The sequence below is a fragment of the Hemibagrus wyckioides genome, linkage group LG07, assembly GCF_019097595.1.
Source record: "Hemibagrus wyckioides isolate EC202008001 linkage group LG07, SWU_Hwy_1.0, whole genome shotgun sequence".
Classification (NCBI taxonomy): domain Eukaryota; kingdom Metazoa; phylum Chordata; class Actinopteri; order Siluriformes; family Bagridae; genus Hemibagrus; species Hemibagrus wyckioides.
Window position 1 is genome coordinate 8,166,145 of NC_080716.1, and position 21,273 is coordinate 8,187,417.

At 38.6% G+C, this 21,273-nt stretch overlaps 1 protein-coding gene across 4 annotated transcripts in view; it reads right to left on the reverse strand.

Annotated features, from left to right (window-relative positions):
• Nucleotides 1-21,273, reverse strand: part of slc6a9 (solute carrier family 6 member 9) — a 45,848-nt gene that overhangs the window by 5,907 nt on the left and 18,668 nt on the right. For 3 of the 4 annotated variants that reach the window (XM_058395097.1, XM_058395099.1, XM_058395098.1), the window contains 11 exons: nt 8,927-9,083; nt 7,569-7,700; nt 6,872-7,145; nt 3,984-4,116; nt 3,175-3,309; nt 2,956-3,059; nt 2,052-2,289; nt 1,781-1,915; nt 1,597-1,696; nt 1,403-1,503; nt 209-379 (listed from right to left, as the gene is read on the reverse strand). In XM_058395097.1, the coding sequence (XP_058251080.1) occupies nt 209-379; nt 1,403-1,503; nt 1,597-1,696; nt 1,781-1,915; nt 2,052-2,289; nt 2,956-3,059; nt 3,175-3,309; nt 3,984-4,116; nt 6,872-7,145; nt 7,569-7,700; nt 8,927-9,083 (1,680 nt within the window). Of the gene's footprint in view, nt 1-208; nt 380-1,402; nt 1,504-1,596; nt 1,697-1,780; nt 1,916-2,051; nt 2,290-2,955; nt 3,060-3,174; nt 3,310-3,983; nt 4,117-6,871; nt 7,146-7,568; nt 7,701-8,926; nt 9,084-20,511; nt 20,777-21,273 lie in introns of those variants that run through there. The other variant, XM_058395096.1, reaches the window with a different exon arrangement.

Here is a 21,273-nt window from a genome sequence, read left to right on the forward strand (position 1 = left end):
TTCAGGGCATCAAGGACACAGACATTCACAAATTCAATCACCCCTAGGGGAAATTTAACAGAGTATCTACTGGCTTGTTGTTGGAAGGTGGAGGACGTGTTATTCAGCAGAAACCCATAACAAAGGCAGGGATGACACAAGGTTGTCAATCTCATTTAAATGAATGTTTCAATTTAACAAAACACTTTGTCGACTCATAACACCTCACCTCCCAAAACGTGGTTCCATCAGACACGCTAATCTTGTAAAGGGCATAGACAGGAATACAGATCACCGAAGACAGGGCCATGCAGAAGCCGATGACCAGAGACCAGTCAGGGTACACGTAATCGTTGTAAGTGATGGGTTTGTACTGGATCACAGTGAAGATTAGGATGAACTGGACAAACAGAGGTGGAGAGAGTGTTAATGCTAGCGAATAATTGAGTTTCACTTCGAAGGTATTATGATACACACATACAAATATCCGTATAGGTATAAGCCTGTGAGAGAGACAGAGATAGAGAGAGAGAGAGATGCCCAATTCATCGTTAACAAAAATCTTGCTCTCGATTCAACTCCAAAAACGATCTTAATCATACTTTTCTATGATTCAGCCAATTACATTTTCATTGATTGTAACTTTCCTCTAGTGCATAACTCGTTATAATGCACTAATGACAACACCCCTGATGTTGTTTAGGTACCAAAAAAGGATCTTTGTCCCAAGTGTGGACTTTTTTGGGTTTTAAACCAGATGCTGCTGCTCGGCAAACTATACATTGCAATGTTCAGCAATCATTTCTGCACCAAAGGATAACACCACCAATCTGTTTAATCACCTGAAACGTCATTAATACAGCATGAGACTCAAAACAAAACAAAAACGCTCAATCACAAAGTAAAAGCAGTAGAAGTGCGAGTACAAGTGAAGGTTTTATATTCGACATTCACTCCAGATCTGGCGGCGTCTCACTTAGGGACTGTCAATAAATTACCAAATGAATGATACAAAGCCTATGTTGTTTTCAACACCTTTATGCTGACTTAACAATTATGACAAAAAATAAATTAGAAAAACTTGGACTCATGTGGCACACCCATTTTGACTGCTCTTCTTCTATTTTATATTAAAAATTTATGAAAAAAATTGTGATTTTTATTCATTTTAATTAAAAAACAAACAAACTCAGTAATTACTTTTTTGCATTTGTTTAAATTTGATTGAAGCAAAAATTTTATTTTAAGCAATATATATATATATATATATATATATATGTGTGTGTGTGTGTGTGTATGTGTGTGTGTGTATAGACACACACACACTTTTATTTTGCCTCCATCCAATTGGATGAAAATCTAATCATTTACTTCCAGTCTGCATGGTGACTACTAATCTGGCATGGCAAAGGCTAGCACTCACCGAGATAATAAGCGGAGAGATGAACCTCCAACAGACCCTGAAGAACACCGGTGGAGGGAAGCCCAGCATCATCTCCACATCCTTAAAGTAGTTTCTGTGGCCTGCAAAAGGAAGACATATTGAACACTACAGCCCTATTCACACATCACCAGATAAACATTAGTCAAAGCTGGAAGTTGAGGTGATTGACTTACCATAAACATACATGATGCAAATGCACATGATGCAGGAGATGATGACTAGTGAAAAGCTGGCAGCGTAGTTATCCATCAGCAGCAACCAGTATATTCCCGCCTGCAACCACAAGAGGGCAACACAACATGGAGGCATGTATAGGCTACTGATTTTTTTTTTTCCTCAGGTGTGTGCTCAACTTACCTGTGTGGTCAGTGGCACTCCCAAAAGAAACCCGACAATGGCCACTCCAAGTGTGATGAAGGTTTTGTTTCGGATGATCCAGTCTGTGCCGATCTCGTCCACTATGGCGGTCACTAATGTCTCCAAAAGGCAGAACTGTCCAAAGAACACACACACACACTGAAGTGAGGGAAAACAGCACTAGCAGAATAAATTTCTATTTGGAAGAGAATTTTTTCAAAATTCTTATTCAGGCTGAATTTCCAAGACAGTAAAGACAGACTGTGTTTACCTGTGTGCCGAGACCCAGCAGGATGAGCATGAAGAAGAAAAGCAGCGACCAGAGTGGCGAGATGGGCAGCAGCGTCAGGGCTTCTGGGTAGGCGACGAAGGCCAGGCCAGGTCCGTGGTCAGCCACCTCAGACACGTCCACCCCCAGGTGCTGCGCCATGAAGCCGAGGATGGAGAAGATGACAAAGCCGGCGTACACGCTTGTTGCGCAGTTCGTCACGCTGATAATGATACTGTCTCTGTTCAGCAAAATCACAATAAAGTGTCAGAAACCCAACTAAGGTTTTTATAGAACTCCCTGGTATAACTGGGATTTTAGTGTTAGAGTGAAAATTCACACACCATCCCAAGCTTAAGGTGAGGAAAAAGTGAGGGCTTTTGAGTCATTTCAGTTCGATTTTATTTGTATAGAGCTTTTAACAATGGGCAATGTTACAAAGGAATAAAAAGATTCACAATAAAAATGAGCAAGTTTTAAATTTAAATTGATATTTATCCCTAATGATCAAGCCAGATGTGACAGTGGCAAGAAAAACTCCCTGAGATTATATGAGTTTGAGTTTGGAGCCATTCATTTACTGATCTGATGTTTTCACATATTGTAAATGACCTTAAGCTGTTTTTTATAGTGGCAATGGTCACTTTGGTGAAATAAACATTTATGATAAATCTATGGAGAATTACTTATAAATTAAAATATTGGAACCAGGTATTCAGTATTATTTTCAATATTATACAAGAAGTCCAGTTAATCAAATATGTAAAGAGAATCATTTTGGTGTGCTAGATTTGGATACGTAAAAAAAAAAAAAAAAATCAACCCAGCTTGCCATTTTTATTCCTAAGCATGAGACATGCAAACTATTCAAGACAGTCTGAGTGAAACACGGTACATGGTCCCGTACCTAAAACAGTTGTTGTGAAATTTGTTATAGGAAGCCATGGTGATGAGCCCACCCCAGGCACAGCCCAGAGAGTAGAAAATCTGAGAAGCAGCATCACCCCACACCTGCAGAACACAAACACACAAACTGTATTATACTGGTGACAATTTTCTACATTGTTACAGCACTCGACCCTGCTTCTTATCATTAAACGTCATGCCGTGTCAGTAGTGGGCTGACCTTTGCATCCAGGATTTTCTCCCACTGAGGAGTGAGGTAGTATTTAATTCCACTGACGGCACCATCTAACGTGATGCCTCGAATGAAGAGAATGGTCAGCACTACGTAGGGGAAGGTCGCTGTGAAGTACACCACCTGAGAAACATCCCATACAGCAAAATGAACACAAAGCCTTTTTTCACTGAATGATGATTCTCCATCAGGGCTCATCAACTGCAGAGCTGTGGCCCGATAAAGAAGCAGTAAATAACTTCAGCAGAATTGGGGACTTGTGAAAAAGAAAAAAATACTGTTAGAGACCCGACAAACATAATGAAACAAAATAAAAAAACGTCTTTAATTTTTTAAAAACATCAACACTGTGGCTAGCAGACTCTCACTGCACAATCACCTATATTAATGCAAATTATTAAGCTTATTAAGAGCAGCTCAGACCAGAGACTAATTTTTAAAAAAAAAATAGATATATACAAAGCATATGCATTAATTCACCCTGTATTAAATTCAATACAGATATATCGCATTTGTTCAGTGTCTGTGTTGCTCGCTACACTAACATGATGAGCAACTTCCAAACAAAAACAACCCATTTGAATTGTCCACTTTGAACTTATCATTAATCATTAAGCATATTAAAGGTATGTCACTAATCCGTCATGGTAATTGCAAATCCATGCTTCTGTAAGTATTATATAATGTATAGTGTTGTGTGTTTCACAAAAAAAAAAAAGATTCTATGTCCAACTGAGTCATTCAGAATTTCTCCACGGTATATAGTATGTGAACAGATGGAGGACAGTCTGGCTCACCTTGCCAGAGGACTTCACCCCACGGATGAGGCAGAGGAACACCACCACCCAGGAGACAGCCAGGCAGCCCAGGATGGGGAGTCGCACTTCACCAAAGTTCCCAATGCCATCTGAGATGTTCAGTACATAGTTCCTGAGAGGACAAGACAAATGAGTGAAGAAAAAAAAACAAATACGTTTTTAACCCTCATCTTTGTTCTTTTTGTTTTTCTACAAACACAACTATTATATTTTAAAATCCCTGAGTTATTATTGGCAATATCAACATTTATAGGAGGCAGGCACAGTTCCATAAGATGCTTGGGGATCCTCGTAATGGCAGAGTGAAAAAAATACAAAATACAGGGACATAAAATTATTCAAAATAATTTCTTGAGCAACATGTACCGGGTGCACATGATATGTTAGTATTTAAAAGTGTCATTTAGAATAAGACAGCATAGACTCAGCTGTCAAAAGTACCTTATTCTATTACAATCCTATTATTAATAAATAAATAAATAAATAAATAAATAAATAAATAAATAAATAAATAAACATTCACTGATTGAGATTTTCTCTCTCTTGCTTAGTTTTTCCTGTAAGCTTTTATTTACTGAGGAGGCACTACAGTACAATATGTCACTCTGCCATACTCTGACAGCCAAATGCTTAGTAAAGGCTCAGACAAAAACAATCCAATATTTCAAGACAGCTGCCCAGTCCAAACAACCCTGTCTTCACAATGAACGGTCTGAGAGTGAGAACAGCAGCAACAGTAATGCCTTTCATTTTACAGTTAAAAACAACCCGAGGAGCTAGGCACAAACAATCTACAGGATGATTCAGCACACACGCACAAGCACACACACACCCCTCGCTGTCAAAGCTCCCATTCTCCTCACACTGACAGTACGTATACAGAAGGACTACACACACACACACACATCCACAGAAAAAAACAACATTATGTTCTGCTGTTGCCAGCCTCATGTTTAATTCTTCCAGCTGAAGGCAGGCCTGATGACTAAAAAAACTTCAACAAGCATATCAGTGAACTCCACATCCAAAACTTGCAGTGCATTTCCACAGTATAAGAAAACTGCAGAGCCAGTAATTTCATACACTAATGAAAAAGGCAGTTTATCATAATAATAATCAGTTCATTCATTTTTAAGCACACTGCAAGTTTAACTGTTACAAGCAGGGCTGTTTCTGAACTTTCTGGGGCCTTAAGTAACATCCAAGAGATAAAAACGAACCTCATCATCTCTACACTTGACTGATTCCAGTCCCCTCTGCAAGCACTGGAAAAGCAAGACCGATTTTTCTTTTTTTTATATAAATTTATATTTACACTGAAGACATTTGGGTTTGAGATCAGAAGATGAATATGAGATTACTGATCAGAATATCAGCTTTCATTTCCTAAGATTTAAATCTAGTTAAACAAACTACATCTTTTGTTGAACACACCCATTCTTCAAGTGATCAAAGCCAAGTGTGTCCTGTTAGATTCATGGTTTAAACAATTAATAGTTCTGAATGTCTGCTGTTGGTTTGAGACCTGGGTTTCACCTGTGAAGAGGGGCATGTGTTAAAAACCAACATGAAATCCAGAGAGCTGACTATGGAAGAAAAGCAAGCCATTTCGAAGCTGAGAAAGGAGGGAAATTTTCTCAGAGCCACTGCACAAGCACTGACCATAGCCAATGCCACAATTTGGAATGTCCTGAAAGAGGCCACTTATGTACTAACAGCCATGGACATGGAGCAGGTCACAGCAAAGGAAAACAACCGGACTGATGACAGAAACATTGTGAGATCCGTGAAGAAAAGCCCAAAAACAACATTCAGTGACCTCTCCAATAACCTCCACAGCACATGGGGTGAAGGTTTGAGAGCAGAAATATTAAGCCCATATCACAAGATGCAAACCCTTCATCTGCAATAATAATCAGAAAGCCAGATTGAAATTCACAAAGAAAAACAGAGACAAGCCACAAAAGTTCTGGAACCAAGATTAACCTCTATCAAAGTGATGCAAAGGCCAAAATGTGAAGAAAGAATGGATCTGATCATGATCCAGAACCTGTAAGCTCATGGGTCAAGCATAGTGGGGTAGTGTTATGGCTTGGGCTTGCGTGGCTGATCCTGGAAGAGGATCACTAATCTGTATTGATGATGTAGCATGATGGTAGCAGAGGAATGAATTCAGAAGTCTACAGAAACAATCTGTCTGTTTATTTACAGAGAAATGCATCCAATCTAATTGGGAAGAACCTCAGCATGACCCTAAAACACACTGCCAACACAACAAAGCACCTCATCAGGGGGAAAGAGTGGAAGGTTTTTGACTGACTAAGTCAATCACCAGACTGTAACCCAAGTGAGCAGCATTTCACCTCCTGAAGAGGAAACTAAAGGGAGAAACAACAACAGAAAACAAACAACTGAAGAAGCTGGGTTTCAAGCCTGGAAAGGAAGAAGGCAACAATAATTACAGAAATTCAGTGTGCTCAAATGCTTAACTTTATTTTTATTAGATTATTTACATATTTGAAAACTTTGCCTATACTGCTTTCATGATGTGATACTGCAGGTCCATCAAAGACACTGGCATTGGCTCTGGCACACACACATTAGATTACAACCTCAAAAGATTTTCCCCCCAAAGTATCTCCTTATCTATTTATTCAGGTTTCTGACATAAAATGGAGAGTGGATCAGGTGGAGCTACACAGTTTCAAGTGAGGCTCTGTGATTATATAAGAAGTTACAATGAATACAGTAAGTAGTGAGTTTAGCATTAACATCTACTGGCAAATAGAGAAGGATGTAGAGGTGCAGCCATATATATAATCTATAAGGTTTTTTGAGGAAGACAAACTGATTGGTGCCATGCTAACCTCCAGTATTCCTCACTGGGGCTCGTCCTCTTGGTGCGGTTGATCACCTCAGTGAGGCCCGACACTACATTAGCGGTGACATTGGCAAAGGTTGCATTTGCCCGATGTGTGCTTACTACACCACTGCAGTCTGGGGTGTTCCAGGGGTTGTTGCAGTATGTCCATGGCAGCAAATTGGTCATGGACGTGAAGAAGTAGTAGATTGCGATACAGATGACCACATTGTAATAGATGCCGATGTAAGTGGAGACCACCATCATTCCATAGCCAACACCTAAGAGGAAAAAAGTACAAGGGAAATTGAATCTGTTGACTACAAATGAAATCTCTACTGATGCAGGCTGACTACTGTCATATTATAGCATAAGCCATTTGTTTTAAAATGCTCGATATATCTTCATGTCAGTGTTTGGAAATGTAAATATTATCAGAATTTAAGGAACAGCAGTTAGTACAGGAGGGAGTGCAAATAATTGATGGAAGTCTGTGACTGAAGTTAAAATCATGTTTCACCATGGTTTTTCTCCATTTGACAAACAAATTTTTGTTCATTAGAGAAATTCTGAAGCATGTTTAGCTTCATAGAAAAACATATTTATATTTGTTTTAGTAGAAATACTGAAGCATTTTTGATGATCAAAAATTTGACTTGCATCTATTCCATATCTGAGTGCTGGTGCTATTCATAAAGGCTCACCTTTGAACATGGGGCTGACCTTCCACACTCCCAGACAACCCAGCGAGGTGAACTGGCCAAAGGAGAGCTCCAAGAAAAACAGCGGTATGCCACAAAACACCAGCATGATAAAGTACGGGAACATGAAGGCACCTGACAAACATGCAAAGACATAAAAAAAGATGTTTCTTAATTAAACAACAACTAAAATACAGACTAAGCAAATTATTCTTTTAACTATGGATCCAGTTACACTAACTTATGACCAGGAAAAATCATTAAGCATTTTCCTTTTTAAATTCCACTTTACACAAAAGTGTTCATTTAAAATAAGAGGGAAAAGACCTTTAGAAATGATACAAAAGGATAAATCTATCATCATAAAGACCTTAATGGTTCCGTATAGCGCCTGATAAGAGAGAAACAGACGGGTTTCCTTTTCATAAAGAGTATAGGACCTCATTAAGGAGTGATTAGATCTTAACTATTCAAAGAACCTTTGAGAAACCCATTTAACTAGTATACAGGGGTGAATAAATAATAAACTAGCTAAAAACTGGTAAACGATGCAATGATATAACATATAGCGAGCTAGATAGTTAACTAATGCATTGCTGCAAAATTAGGGATACAAATGAGTATATACATATACTTGGCAATGGCAATTTAAAAGCTACTAGCCCGGCTTCAATATCAGCCTGTTCCAGGCCCCTGGGCTAGTCATTTGTCTATTTCGGATTAGTGTAGGCTTGCACAAATATTCGTCAAGAAGTAATCTAAACAAACTAACATTACACACAAATTGACACAGTGGCATTTAGGCTCAAAGGTAAATCTCAAATTTGATGTGCTGGAATATCTAGTGCTCTGTATATCCCAGTATTGTGTAAGTTTGGTCTAATACAGTATATACCCCTTTCTACAGGTGGCAGTCCCTGAAGCTCATAAAAAATGAACAGATGTTATTGGAATCTTGATAGCACTAGAATACTCTATTTTAAGTGAACTGGCAACCTTGATCCTATAGGGACTGCCTTTTTATGGCAAAATTGGGTAACACAACAATAGTGTGCAACCTCTATGCTTCACTGTTTCATACTCAATAAGATTAAGGGTAGGATATGCAGCTATGCCTTGATGCCTGATGACGCCTGAGATAGGCACAGGCTACCCGTGACCCGAGTATAGATCGGATAAGTGGTACAGAAAATGAAATGAAATGAAAAATATGTAGCTATAAAACAAGACAATACAAACTTTTCCTTGTGTAAATATATATTTAGACTATACGCTTTTAATGTAAATAGAAAATCAAATTAATTCTGGATCTGATAGATGATATGAATACATTATAGATGAGAAAAACACAACATAGTCACCTCCGCCATTCCTGTAACAGAGGTAAGGGAACCTCCAGACGTTCCCCAGCCCCACTGCATAGCCCACACTAGTCAGGACAAACTCGATCTGGTTCCCCCAGTTTCCTCGCCGAGAATTCTCATCTTTCTTCACTTGTTCACCCGGAACTGCTCCATTCTGGACCACAAACACAAAGAAAGACCTAGGGTTAGAGATTTACATTAAAAAGGCTGGAATACCTAATTGCTTGCAATAAGTATAGTGCTTGAACACACATTAAGTTAATTCCTCACAAATATTTGCATATTATCAGCCCTCTTAGCCCTATTAGATTAAAAACATAAAGGTCAATCTTTGCAAAACCCTCTGGCCCTCTGTAGCATGCAAGAGCCCTGGGAGGACCATGTGAACGAGGTGTGCAATTGATATGAATTAAAATCTTGCCTTCACAAGACTACCCTCTGGTCCTGTCGGCTCATTTCCTCCATCTGTTCATGTCAGATGGTCTTTAGCGTGACCTCCAGTGTGACCACTAGAGAGGCCCGGTGAGTATGGGCTTTTCAGGTTCCCATGAACAATTTAAGCCATACAGTCTTGAGCATAGAGAACACGATTGCTAGATAATTATATAAAACAGATTGTGTAGACAGTCTGCGTTTACTTACTTTTGTTCATTTGTTAGACCAAATATTTAGAACACATCGCATTTCTGTAGCTCTACAACCCTTTCCTTTGTCTCAGTTTGCATCTCATCTCAATTCTCAGCTGGTATCTACAGAGCAATAAACCCCGCAAACCCAAATATATCATGTTTGGTTCATGATTCATATTGGTCCATATTTGCTTTGCATCTGAATTCATTCCCTATTCACCATGTAGTTCCGGCAAATTTGTAGCGTTGACGAAATTGTTGTTGGATATGTTTTAATCAGTAAATAGTAAACTATATTAGCACACATAGCACACCATAAACCCAGTACACAATGACACACTGTACTTCCACACCACAACAGACTGAGATTTCTTTCAGATGACCTGTGACGATGAACACAAAAGCTGTCAACTTGCTATTAAAAATATATTGCTATTTGTATTTTTTCTGGTTCACTGACGGGATCACACACTAGTAAGTGTTATCTAAATTCGCACTGGTAAGGATGCAGGATTTTCCTTTTTTTCAGACTGAGTATGAGTACATACAGTATGCTTTGGTGCTTGCGAATACTGATAGCAGTACTGAATTTAGTAACCTGCCTAGTATTAATTAAACAGGGACAATACAGAATGTTTTGTTTGCTGGTTTCAATAGTAGACATCAAATGTACAGCCCTCCAGGATATTTTTTCCCTTTAAAACATTAGCAAGTTGTGTGTTAGCTAGTTACATTAGTTCAGTAAACCAGTCTTCAGTAACTGTTTCATATTTTCAGTAAAACTGTCTTCAGTAACTGTTTAGTACCTCTTTATTATTGTGTTTTCTTGTTCTGGATATATTTAGCTATATCTGGCTAAACATCAAGGTTTTGAGTCTAATCTCAAGGGAGATTCAAACGCACCTGAGCCAAATAGCAGACAGCAGTACAGGCCTGAGAAAATGCCTTGGATGTGGAAGCAGCTGCAACACTTTAGAAACGCAAACAGGCTACAGGTCCTTTAAAAGCAAACATCTTTTTTGTAATGTAACAAATACATGCACACACACACGATAATCATTTGTACTATTACAATATAATTGTATTTATCAGTGAACTGCTTCTGCTGAGTTTAAGATGTGTTGTTAGGTTATTTGTATTGTAGGAAGATGCCTTTTGATATATATTTTCAAATTTTCCTTTGTTGCCATCATTAATATAAAAACAAAATCTGTTATTGTGTGTTTTCTGTTCATTTGAAGGCTTGTTCACTCAGCTTCTGTCAGTTAGTGTCACCTGGTGTTCGATATCAGAGCAGTGGAAAAAAGAAGCTTAGTAAGAAACCAAGAGAAATGTGACCAAGAATGATAAACAACGACCCTTCAGTTTCATTGCTGGATGTCTAAGTAACTGCATGCAAACCTGGCTGGACAGCTGGGCACCTGCTATTCTTGTTAAAGGCTCACCTGCTTAAAGTGTATGACCAGAGAAGAGAACAAGGAGGAGGCACTTAAACACAAGCGCTTCTTCACAACTCCCCATTCTAACTCATTTCCCATCAAACTGATTAGTGACCTGGCACTGTGCTCAGCCCCAGAAGACTGAAGATTAGTAAGGCTATGTGTATTGCTGTAGTAATGGATACATGCTGCATTCGAGGCAACTTGTAATTCTCTGAGCACAACTGATAAAAAGCACGAAAATGCCTACTAAACTTTATATTTCTACATGAAAACTTGGCACCTAGGGGTAGTCTTCCCAAATACTCTTCTCAAATACCAGTTCCTCCTCTGTTTACAGAGTGATGTCAAATCAGCATAGCTGTGCACGCTGTGAACAGTGTGAAGTTCCCCTTCTCTACATTTAACTTGGTTTTCTACAGAATTGGCTGTAGATCAGTTAATGTTAACAAACTATTCTGATTCGGTAATGGTTGTTGGTTAGTAGCTGAGCTACTCGCTATTGCCCTTTGAGCTATTTTTTAAATTGCACATGAAAATGTCCCAAAACTTAAAGGGATAGTGTCTTTATCATACGTGGACATCACATTTTTGGTTGTGTGCACCACAATAATTCATACTTTGTAACTGGAACCTGTTCACAAAAGAAGTGGCTCCATGACTCATGAGACTGTGAAAAAAGTCTGATACAGATAGGGGAAGTTAGGAATAGCTGGGCTTTTGAAATTAGGTGACTGCCAGTACCTCGTTGAGACAGCTCAAAGAGGTTAAAGGTCATCAGCTTTGACTCTGCTTCAACTACATCATGCTTAATACAGGAACTGCTTGTGACTACTGAGTAGAGAGAGTTTCTGAAGCCACACAGTAGTGTGGCACAAAAAAAAAGAAATTTTATTACACAGTTTATTCATTTCTATAAAAGGACTTTACTATACTCATATGTAAGTGACAACAATGATCAACTTTTTTGGGGGACAAAACTATAAACAGATATGAAAGTATTTAGTTAAATTAACCTGTTTTTAATTACTTGTGCATTTATTATTTATAAACTTGATTAATTAAATACAAATGTAATTTGGTTACTGTGCAGAACAAAATGCTTCAGGGTATGCAGTTATAGGAATATAAAAATTGTTAAATACCTAAATTATTCTAAATTAAAATCGGCTGATGTAGTTGAGATTTTTCAGAGCCTGTTGGAGTGGTTTGATGGAGTATATCTATGAGGGCTATATACCTATGATGGCTACCACTGCTCATGCAAGAGAGAGAGAGAGAGAGAGAGAGAGAGGCATGTAGGCAACCATACTCAACTCAAACACAATAATGTGAACTGATTAAGAGAAAGAAAGAAAGAAAGAAAGAAAGAAAGAAAGAAAGAAAGAAAGAAAGAAAGAAAGAAAGAAAGAAAGAAAGAAAGAAAGAAAGAAAGAAAGAAAGAAAGAAAGAAAGACACAGAAACTTTATCCCCTCACTTTTTCTTAATGGTCAGATCATCATGTACACATTAAAATGTACACAATTTGCTTAATAACAAAGTCACTTTCTATAGCACACTTTACAGGCACTTTTAATGAGAAGTCCACACCATTTATCGAAAGGTCTATTAAGTCTAGACTTCTCATTAAAAGATCACTTAAACCACTGACAACCAACTCCTCATGCATGGCAGGAGGATGGAAAAGACGGCAGGATGCATAGTATGAACAGTGACTAATAAAGAGAAGTGTGTATTCTTTAATATAATAAGCATTATGGAGACAGAAATATAAATATACATGAAAGACAACCTAAAGGAAAGAGCTAAAACCTACAACCTAAAAAAGAGTGTTTTTCTCAGACTCAAAGCAACACATTTGGAAACAGCTGAAGCCATCTGTTCAAATAGTTCAGTTATACAAGGGTCACCGTTGCTGGAGGGCTGACCTTCCTGCCCAACCTTCTGAACCCACTTAGGGCGAAATTCCTTCACCACAGGAGAGTTAAAAGTCTCAGTTCAGAGCGAGTGCAGCTTCAGAGGGTCAATGAGTGCTACAAATATCCAAAAAGTGACAGAGTGATTTAACATGGTTCAACTGATGTTAATGAGTTTAATAAGAAGATTTTCAGAAAGCTGAAAAGCAAAGGGAAGAGAGCAATGCAACAATCTTAACATAGCCCTCATCACAAACCAGCACAAAACTGAAATGTTGTTGTAGGGCTGAAACAGCAATACAGTCCAAGATGATTTAGGAAATGTAACAACAGGTTAAGTTCATCATATCTGCATTAGGTAACAGTCTTCCCTACAGCTTGATATGCTTTAGGTCCCTCAAATTTCTCTAAAAATCACTCAGGATTTAAATAAGAGGGGCTTCATTCTGCTCCAGTAGGATTAGATAAAGTTGTGTGTACAAATCCCTTAAAGTGCCCATTATACAATCTCTGTGAAATGAAGTAATTCAGCCAAAGACACTGAGCTTTGGCTTCTCACCCTGGAAGTGGCGGGCCACATTTCAGCAGCCTCATTGGTTCATAACCTCCGAAAACAAAGTAGTTGTTTGATGAATAACTTGTAAGGACAACTGGGTTGGGTAGGGCAACTTTGGGTTTGCATTAAGTTGCTGGGTTAGGAAAGAGGGCATTGTGGGGTCAGGTCAAATCAATCAAAAACTAGTCTTGATGTATTTGTGTTGCAGGTTGGTCTAGCTAATTCTGTAACCAAGTAGTTGAGCTTCAGGTTTAAATTTATACACAAGAGAGTCAATGTCACACTGTTACTTACATGATCCCCTAGATAAATTTTACAATGTTATTAACAATGCTTAAAAAACTCCTGTATCTATTACCAACGCTGAAGTCAGGACTGTCTCTAGTTAAACTCTCTCTGAGCCTCATCAGCCTTTTTGTAAGAGAATGTGAAGGCCATAACGGTAGACTGATCAATTTTTAAAAGCATTATCTATTCAGAAGTTAATCAGCTCTACAAACTATTAGGCCAAGGTGATAATGTTTACTAAAGCAATTAAAGGATTTCTTTTTATTATATACTGTATACGTTTTGGAAATGCTGAAAATATAATGTTAATAAAGACATTTAAGAAGAACACACTCATGGTTAACAGAGCATACGTGACTTTAGTCTCACCTCTCTGTTGTCTTTTTACTCCATCAACATTTCTTTATACAATATATTGTTTCTATACTTAGTAATACATTTTGGGATTTGGAATCAATTATTAAATCAGGTACTACATGGATCTGATGTGAATTTTAGACAGTAATGTTATGCAAGGATTAATATTCAGAGAAGTAGGTACTATGTGCTGTTCCAATTGGAAATTATTTATTCAAATTATTCAAACTATTTTTGGCAACTTTGCAGGCGCTCAAGTGAAACGAGGCAGCAGGTCACGTTTGGTCCACAGTCCTTTAGTCTGACACCTGTCTAAAACCAAGACCCAAGCAAAACAAAGACTATGACTTTTACCACTCAAGACCAAGACAAGGCCAAGTCTAAAGACTAAAAGACCAAGACTACAAAACAGGAAGAAAGCCCAGTGTTTTTCTGTGGATTCACAGGTAAACTCTGTAAACTGTACTATGAGTACAAATACAAATTGTACTATAACTGAGCACAGTGATATTGGTGCACTATGCAGTTTGCACAAAACAGTACAAAATTAACAATTTGATTTGATTGAATTGATTAGGGGTCACTGGTCTCAGGACAAACCCTTTTAACTATTATTTCTCATTAGTTCTTAATATATACACAAGTAAGCACTTAGGTGAATTGGGCAAGTTTAGGAGAAGGTGTGTTGATTTAGAAACCCCTTTAAAATTCCACCAAAGTTAGTTAAAGTTATTCCACCAATCCCCATCTAAGTTATTCATAGACTCACTCCTTCTTGCTTCTCCCACTTCAGGTCTGTTTAGTCCAGTGCTTATATACAGGTGTGTGTTAGTGTTTAGTGTGTGAAGTCCAGTGTTTCCAAACTGGCTCTTGTCCAAATCAGCCAGTTTACATTTTGCTCATTCCCAGTTCTATCAAGACAATAAGAACACAAGATACCTGGCTCAGATCTTGCATGGAAGGAGAAAACATGGGGAAAAATAACATGGCCTAAAAACCGATCTATGAAAAACAGAAGCAGTCTGAAGTTACTTGGTAGGCCAGCAATTTGATGATCAAAATCCTGTACAGCTTCTTGATTACACAATTTGATATATATTTTTTTCTTTTTTTTTATCCACCAACAACATTTTCAGCCAATCAATTCTCTAATCCTTTACTAGTGTAAGGAGACATGTTGGAGTGGAGAAAGCACTGATCTGTATAATATATCCCTGATTAAAGGTAATGGCATTACTCTGTGGAGCAGATCCTGAAATTCATATACTTCCTTTTTTATTTTGAAAGATTTCAGACCTTTTAATAGCTAGGATCATACTTAGTAAGTTTTAACTGCTAGATATCTGGTTATAATATTCAGGCCACTGATGTCATGGTTAATTTAGTCATCTACAAAAATAATAAATAAATATACTGTTATCTAATACCTAAGCAGGTTCTCCACAATGCCCAGGTCATACATTTGGAGCAATACAGTGAATGAAGTTTTTTGAACAATCGGACACAGAATGAGGTATCGGTCAGTTACGGCTACGGTGATCAGTTTGTTGTCACTGAATATCGAGCAGTGGCAGGCAGAGCCGAGTTCAGCACAGGCTTGAACATGTACTAAACTGCCAGGACTGATTTGCACAGACAGCAAGATCTAGCTGTAGCCATGCACTGCACGTGCTTAACTAGATCATTTAATTAGTGCTCAGTGAGCATAGCTGTCAAGCGTTGCAGGAATGTAGCCGTAGGAGTTCGGAGCCAAGGCAAGCTGTTCACCTGTCTCACACACACACACACAGACACATACACACACACTCACTCACACACACACACACACACACAGACATACACACACACACACACACTCACACACACACATGCACACACACAGTGCGAGTCCAACACGCTACTGTACCATAATTCATCTTCATCACTTCCAGTTAACTTAAAAATGTTCATAAATAATACAGAAATTAATTTAGATGATAACATGTGCAGTGGTTTATATTTTGGGGGCACTAGGTTTTATTCATATCGCTATATTTTACCAAAGAAAAAAGCTTTAGTGTCTTAGATTTACCCATGTTGCCTGCCCTGTTCAGCAAATCGACTCATTTTTAATGTAATTTCTAAATGTAATTTTTTTACCACATTAAAGGCCAGTAATCGAATATACATGAATCCATATCTGGAAATTGTACGCTATTGAACATGCAGAAGTAGGATGTAGGCTATTAACTCTGGTTAAGATATGTACTCTAATATGAAACATTATTCTGTTTCCATGAAAGCCATGATAAAAAATCTCTATACGGAATCCGAATATGCAGAAAAACATTTTCTATGATTAAATAGGAAAATCACCTGGAAAATCTTGCTGTTTTTTCGGTCTCCTTTAAAAAGCATTTAGTGATCTACAATTTGAAAGGGGGTCTAAAACATAAATATTTAAATGGACACTTTCATGGGGCAGGTGGCCAGTGCAAAACATTTTTGTGTTTATTTGAATGAAGTTTTGGGGTCACTGGCCCTGTTCAGATATGGTGTGCACGTCCATCTCAGTACTAAATACAACTGTGAATGGGGTCAAATGCTTGTAATGCGATCACTCAGGTCATCGTTGTGGACGGTGTGGAGGAGGTCTGGGATGCACATGTTTAAAAACCTATTTCTAGTGTGAATGGCAATGTGTCTGGATGCATCCTGGACAACATCAAAATGTCTAGTCACTAGTATTGCCAGGTTTGCAAATCTGTTCCGTGTTCAGGGTCACTATATATTGTATTTTGGTACAGGTTTTACTCTGGATGCCCTTCCTGACACAACCTTCCCTTCTTATCCTGGCTTGGGACTGGCACTGAGAATTAACCCCTCAGTGGCTGGGTTGGTTTCCTGCCTGGGAAAATGAATCTGGGCTGTAGCAATGAGATTACAGGATCCTGCCCTATACCACCAGCAACTTAATGTACTTCGTATATTATTAAAAAAAAAAAAAAAAAAACTATTTCATGTCAGAAATGCATTTATGAGGATATATATCTTAAATGCATTTCTGACATGAAATAGTTTAGTTTCATTTAGATTCAAATGTTTGAGCAGAAATTTTAAATCAATTCTCCAAATATTCATATTTCCCTATTAAGTGTTTGTTGCACTCAAAAACTTGGAAAAAATAAACCTCCAGAAGCAAAACAACACTGACAAACTACATAAATAGACAGAATGAACATTGATATTGCATAGTACCAAGAATAATTCCACCTTACATTTGCAGGTGATATTGATTGTTTGCTAAGAACGTGAACACCGTTTGAGACCAGACACCAGTAAAACTCTATTAGCTGTGGTGCCTGGAGTTAAGTAGCTTCCCATCCACCATCAACTGGTTTCAGATCTAGACACTGGCAAAGGCCAATTGACTGAGCAGATCCTACACTACCTACATTTTATTACCCTGTACTCATTCATAGAATCATAACTAAACTGCTGTAACAATGTATCCTTCGAAAAGCTAATGAACTTGCATTCACAATTCCTCAACTTTCTTGGCATGTCATAGATGCAATAAAAAGCTACTGGAGGCCGTTAACTATAAATTCTAAACTAACTTCTAAAAAATCGTATTAGTCTTTGTAAGAGGCTAACAGTCTATTTTAAAATTTCTTATTTAATAATACATCTAAATGCATTTAAACTTTAATTGTCCAGTCTGTGAGTCTATGACTACTGTAGGCTGACAGATTTACTGTTGGCTGAAGGAGTGGTCTTCTGCTGTTGTTGCAAATCATTCTGACAACATTTTCTGCTCATCATGGTTGTAAAGTGTGATTATTTTAGTTACTGTAGGTTTCCTAGACCAGTGCTGCCATTCTCCTCTGACCTCTCTTATTGGCAAGGAGTTTCTAACTCCAGAACTGATGCTCACTTGATGTTCGTTTGTTTGTTTTTTCGTTGTTTTTTGCACAATTGTGTGTGAACCTTCAAAAGACTTTTGTGCTGGAAAAGAAAAAAGAAAAAAAAAAATCTGCCTGTCTGGTACCGATAACTCTGCCACGGTCAAAGTCACAGAGATCACATGTTTTCCCCATTGTGATGATTGTGTTAACATAAACTGAAGCGCTGTCCCTGATTTTATGCATTGTGCTGCTGCAACATGATGGGATAATTGCATGACTGCAATTAAAGAGGCTGATTGTGTAGGTTGATAAGCCTAGGATACACAGAAAAAAACACACAGAAAGATGAGAAAAAGAAATAGAAAGAGAGAACGCTTAGTAGAGCATACGCACTAGTGGCAGCTGTATGCCTTGAAGGATATTCAGTGTGAGACAAGAGGAGGAATCTCAGCGGCTGCTGCCTCCAAGCAACCATATGTCTGTCCCTACGTCCGCTCGCTCTCTCGTGCTCACACTCTGACTGCCTGTCCGATGTAATGTCCTCGTGTTGTGAACGTACATGTAGTGAACATCCGTTAACCAAATACACTGAACCACATCTCTGGTAGTAGAAATCACACCTGTGTGATCAAATAACAAGAGATAAGGCATAACAGCAGGCATTATTATTTCTACGTTCCAGTGCGATAACGTTCGTTACATATCCGTCACACTATTTAAATAGTTTATGTCACAACATTTAAAAGTATAACCTCACCAAAATATTCATCTTCAGCAACAGCTTTATTCTGGTCAAAGGGTTGAGGTGAAGCGAGATCGGAAAACACCCTGACCTGGACTCAAGTCCACTACATATCTCAGTGAAATAAAAACTGTGCTGTGAAATCATGTTGTCAAAGCACAATTATAGTTCTAGTAACATCGTACAAGTTCTAATTAGTGAAATTATTACTGAAGCAAACAGTTTGCCGAAGCAAACCCTTTCACATAGGAATGTGATGAAACTCTCTTCTATTATATGCTTGAAAGAGAGGGGGTGCAGGTAGAAGGAGAAGAAACTAAAGAATGGCACAGTTGGATGCAATGAAAAGAAATTCACAGAGCAGGATAAGTGATCTAATAACTATTAGCAGATGCGTAATAAACATTCTATAGAGATGATGTTCTGCCATTTAACCTTCACTAAAGAAAAATACACTGCCGCAATGTCCAGTGATATTTATTTGGATTAAACTATATTTCCAGACCTTCCAATTGCTACATCTTTGCACAAGAGCTCATAATTCAGCAATTTAGTACAGTGGTATGGATTACAACTCTTTTTTTTTTTCTTTAAATCATTTTAATATGTAACGATTTTACGAAGTGTTTTGTACTATCCAATAATATCGGACACTGCCGCTTTCCCCCATGTGCTTTCTGTCACAATAAATTGAGAATATTTGGGGTTAATTAATGTGCAAACAAATCTATCAATCTATGTTTAATTTGGCTAATATTAATGACAAGCATATTAAAAAACCCTGAAAATAATTTAAATTAATGTGACAATACCTGGTGCAATGTATCATAAATCCCCCCACCAGCAACAACACAATGTCCCTTAATATGATGATCCATTCATGTAAAATTTCTTCACTTAAGAGCACACATGCGCTCATGTACAACACACACACATACACACACACAATAAACAACACTATTCAAAAATAGTTCATCTTCAGAAAAAAAAAAACAAAGAAAACTTTTTCATTCATCATTTTTTTCTGACGGTATTGTTAGATCTCCATGCTGATGACAAGTGGCTTAGTTGACAAAGTGGCAAACGTGCCACATGTAAATCGGTGAGGTACAAAGTGGCTTAACGGATATCTGTGGCTCTTTTTTCTGAGCAAATCTTCCTGGGGATTGTTTAAGTGATAAGTGCCCTAGCGGGTAAAAGGGAAGCAGAGGAAGAAAGAAGGGCATAAATATGAGTCAGCCTCCCTCCAAAAAAAAAGCCTGGACACTTTCCTCCTTTCCTTCTGTCATTCAGTCACACAGTTCTCTTGCCCACTTCCTTAGAAACTTTATCACACAGCCCTCTGCTAGTGCAGCCCGAACTTCCCACTGCAATTAGTTATAAAAACTTTTCAGTCGGCCCACACGTGGTTTGTTTTTTAAGGAGCTGCAGCTCCCTTCTCACGTGGTATATGGACTATTGAGTCGTCACAGGCCCCTGAATGATGGCTGAAAAATAAGGCGGTGCAAACAATGCTTGGCCTTGATTAATTCAATTCTTTCAGGACCCTGCGCCGTCGTCCGGGCAGCTTCAGACAATCGCCGCTTTGATGCTCGGTATAACGTACTCTTGTGCACTTATTGAATTTGGCAAACAAAATTTCCACCTTAATGATTTTTTCATTACAGCTAAGGCATCAAACTTTTGGTTTAAAAAAAAAAGACGAAACCGTTTGTTATTACAGTGCTGTTGCACTTCTAACAAAGACACAGGAAGAAAAACACTAACCTGATCAGCCTGACACGCCACGGTGTTGCTGGACTCCGTCATGGTTCACCAGCACCTGCAGTTTCTCTAGGTTCCGATCTCAAGCTCCTCATTCACCTTTCCATTCGTTTTCACAGAGGGCGCGTGCACGAGAAGGGGGGCGGGGACCCTCCTTTCGGCTAGGCTTGATTAATGCCTGAATTATTTTCACCTCATTTCATTTGAGGGAGTTTTGCTTCCTCTCCGCCTCTCTCAATCATTCGTCGTGGAAGTGTTCTCTCTCTCTCTCTGTCTCTCTCTCTCGGTCTCTCTCCCCCACCCTCCTCCAACCCACACTCCCTCTCTCACATTCCCTCCCTCATCCATTCCCTTACCTCCTTTCCTTCTTTGCAATCCCTTTTCTGCTCTATTATACATTGGAGAAAGTGCCCCCCCCTCGTTTACACTTGTAGGGGGAGCTGAGCAGATCCACAGCCCTAGCCTCTACTTTTGCCATGAATAGATTCGTTGTCATTCCAAGCACTTTGGGTGCATACTGAGTATCAGGGAACTGCTAGCTTAGCTGCCTGGAGCTTGCTAGATGAAAGAGTGAGAGAGCCATGCACATCCACAGGATTCTGTTTCACAGTTTCTTCTACTTGTTTTCTGAGGAGCTGGACCCAGACCACCAACGCTTCCCATTCATAGATACTTGACTCTCAAATCCTTGTCCCTCAACATTGCCAAGTCTTCAGTAACGTCCTGCAAGAGGCCAGGGGAGGGACAGACGCTGTCCTCCTTCTG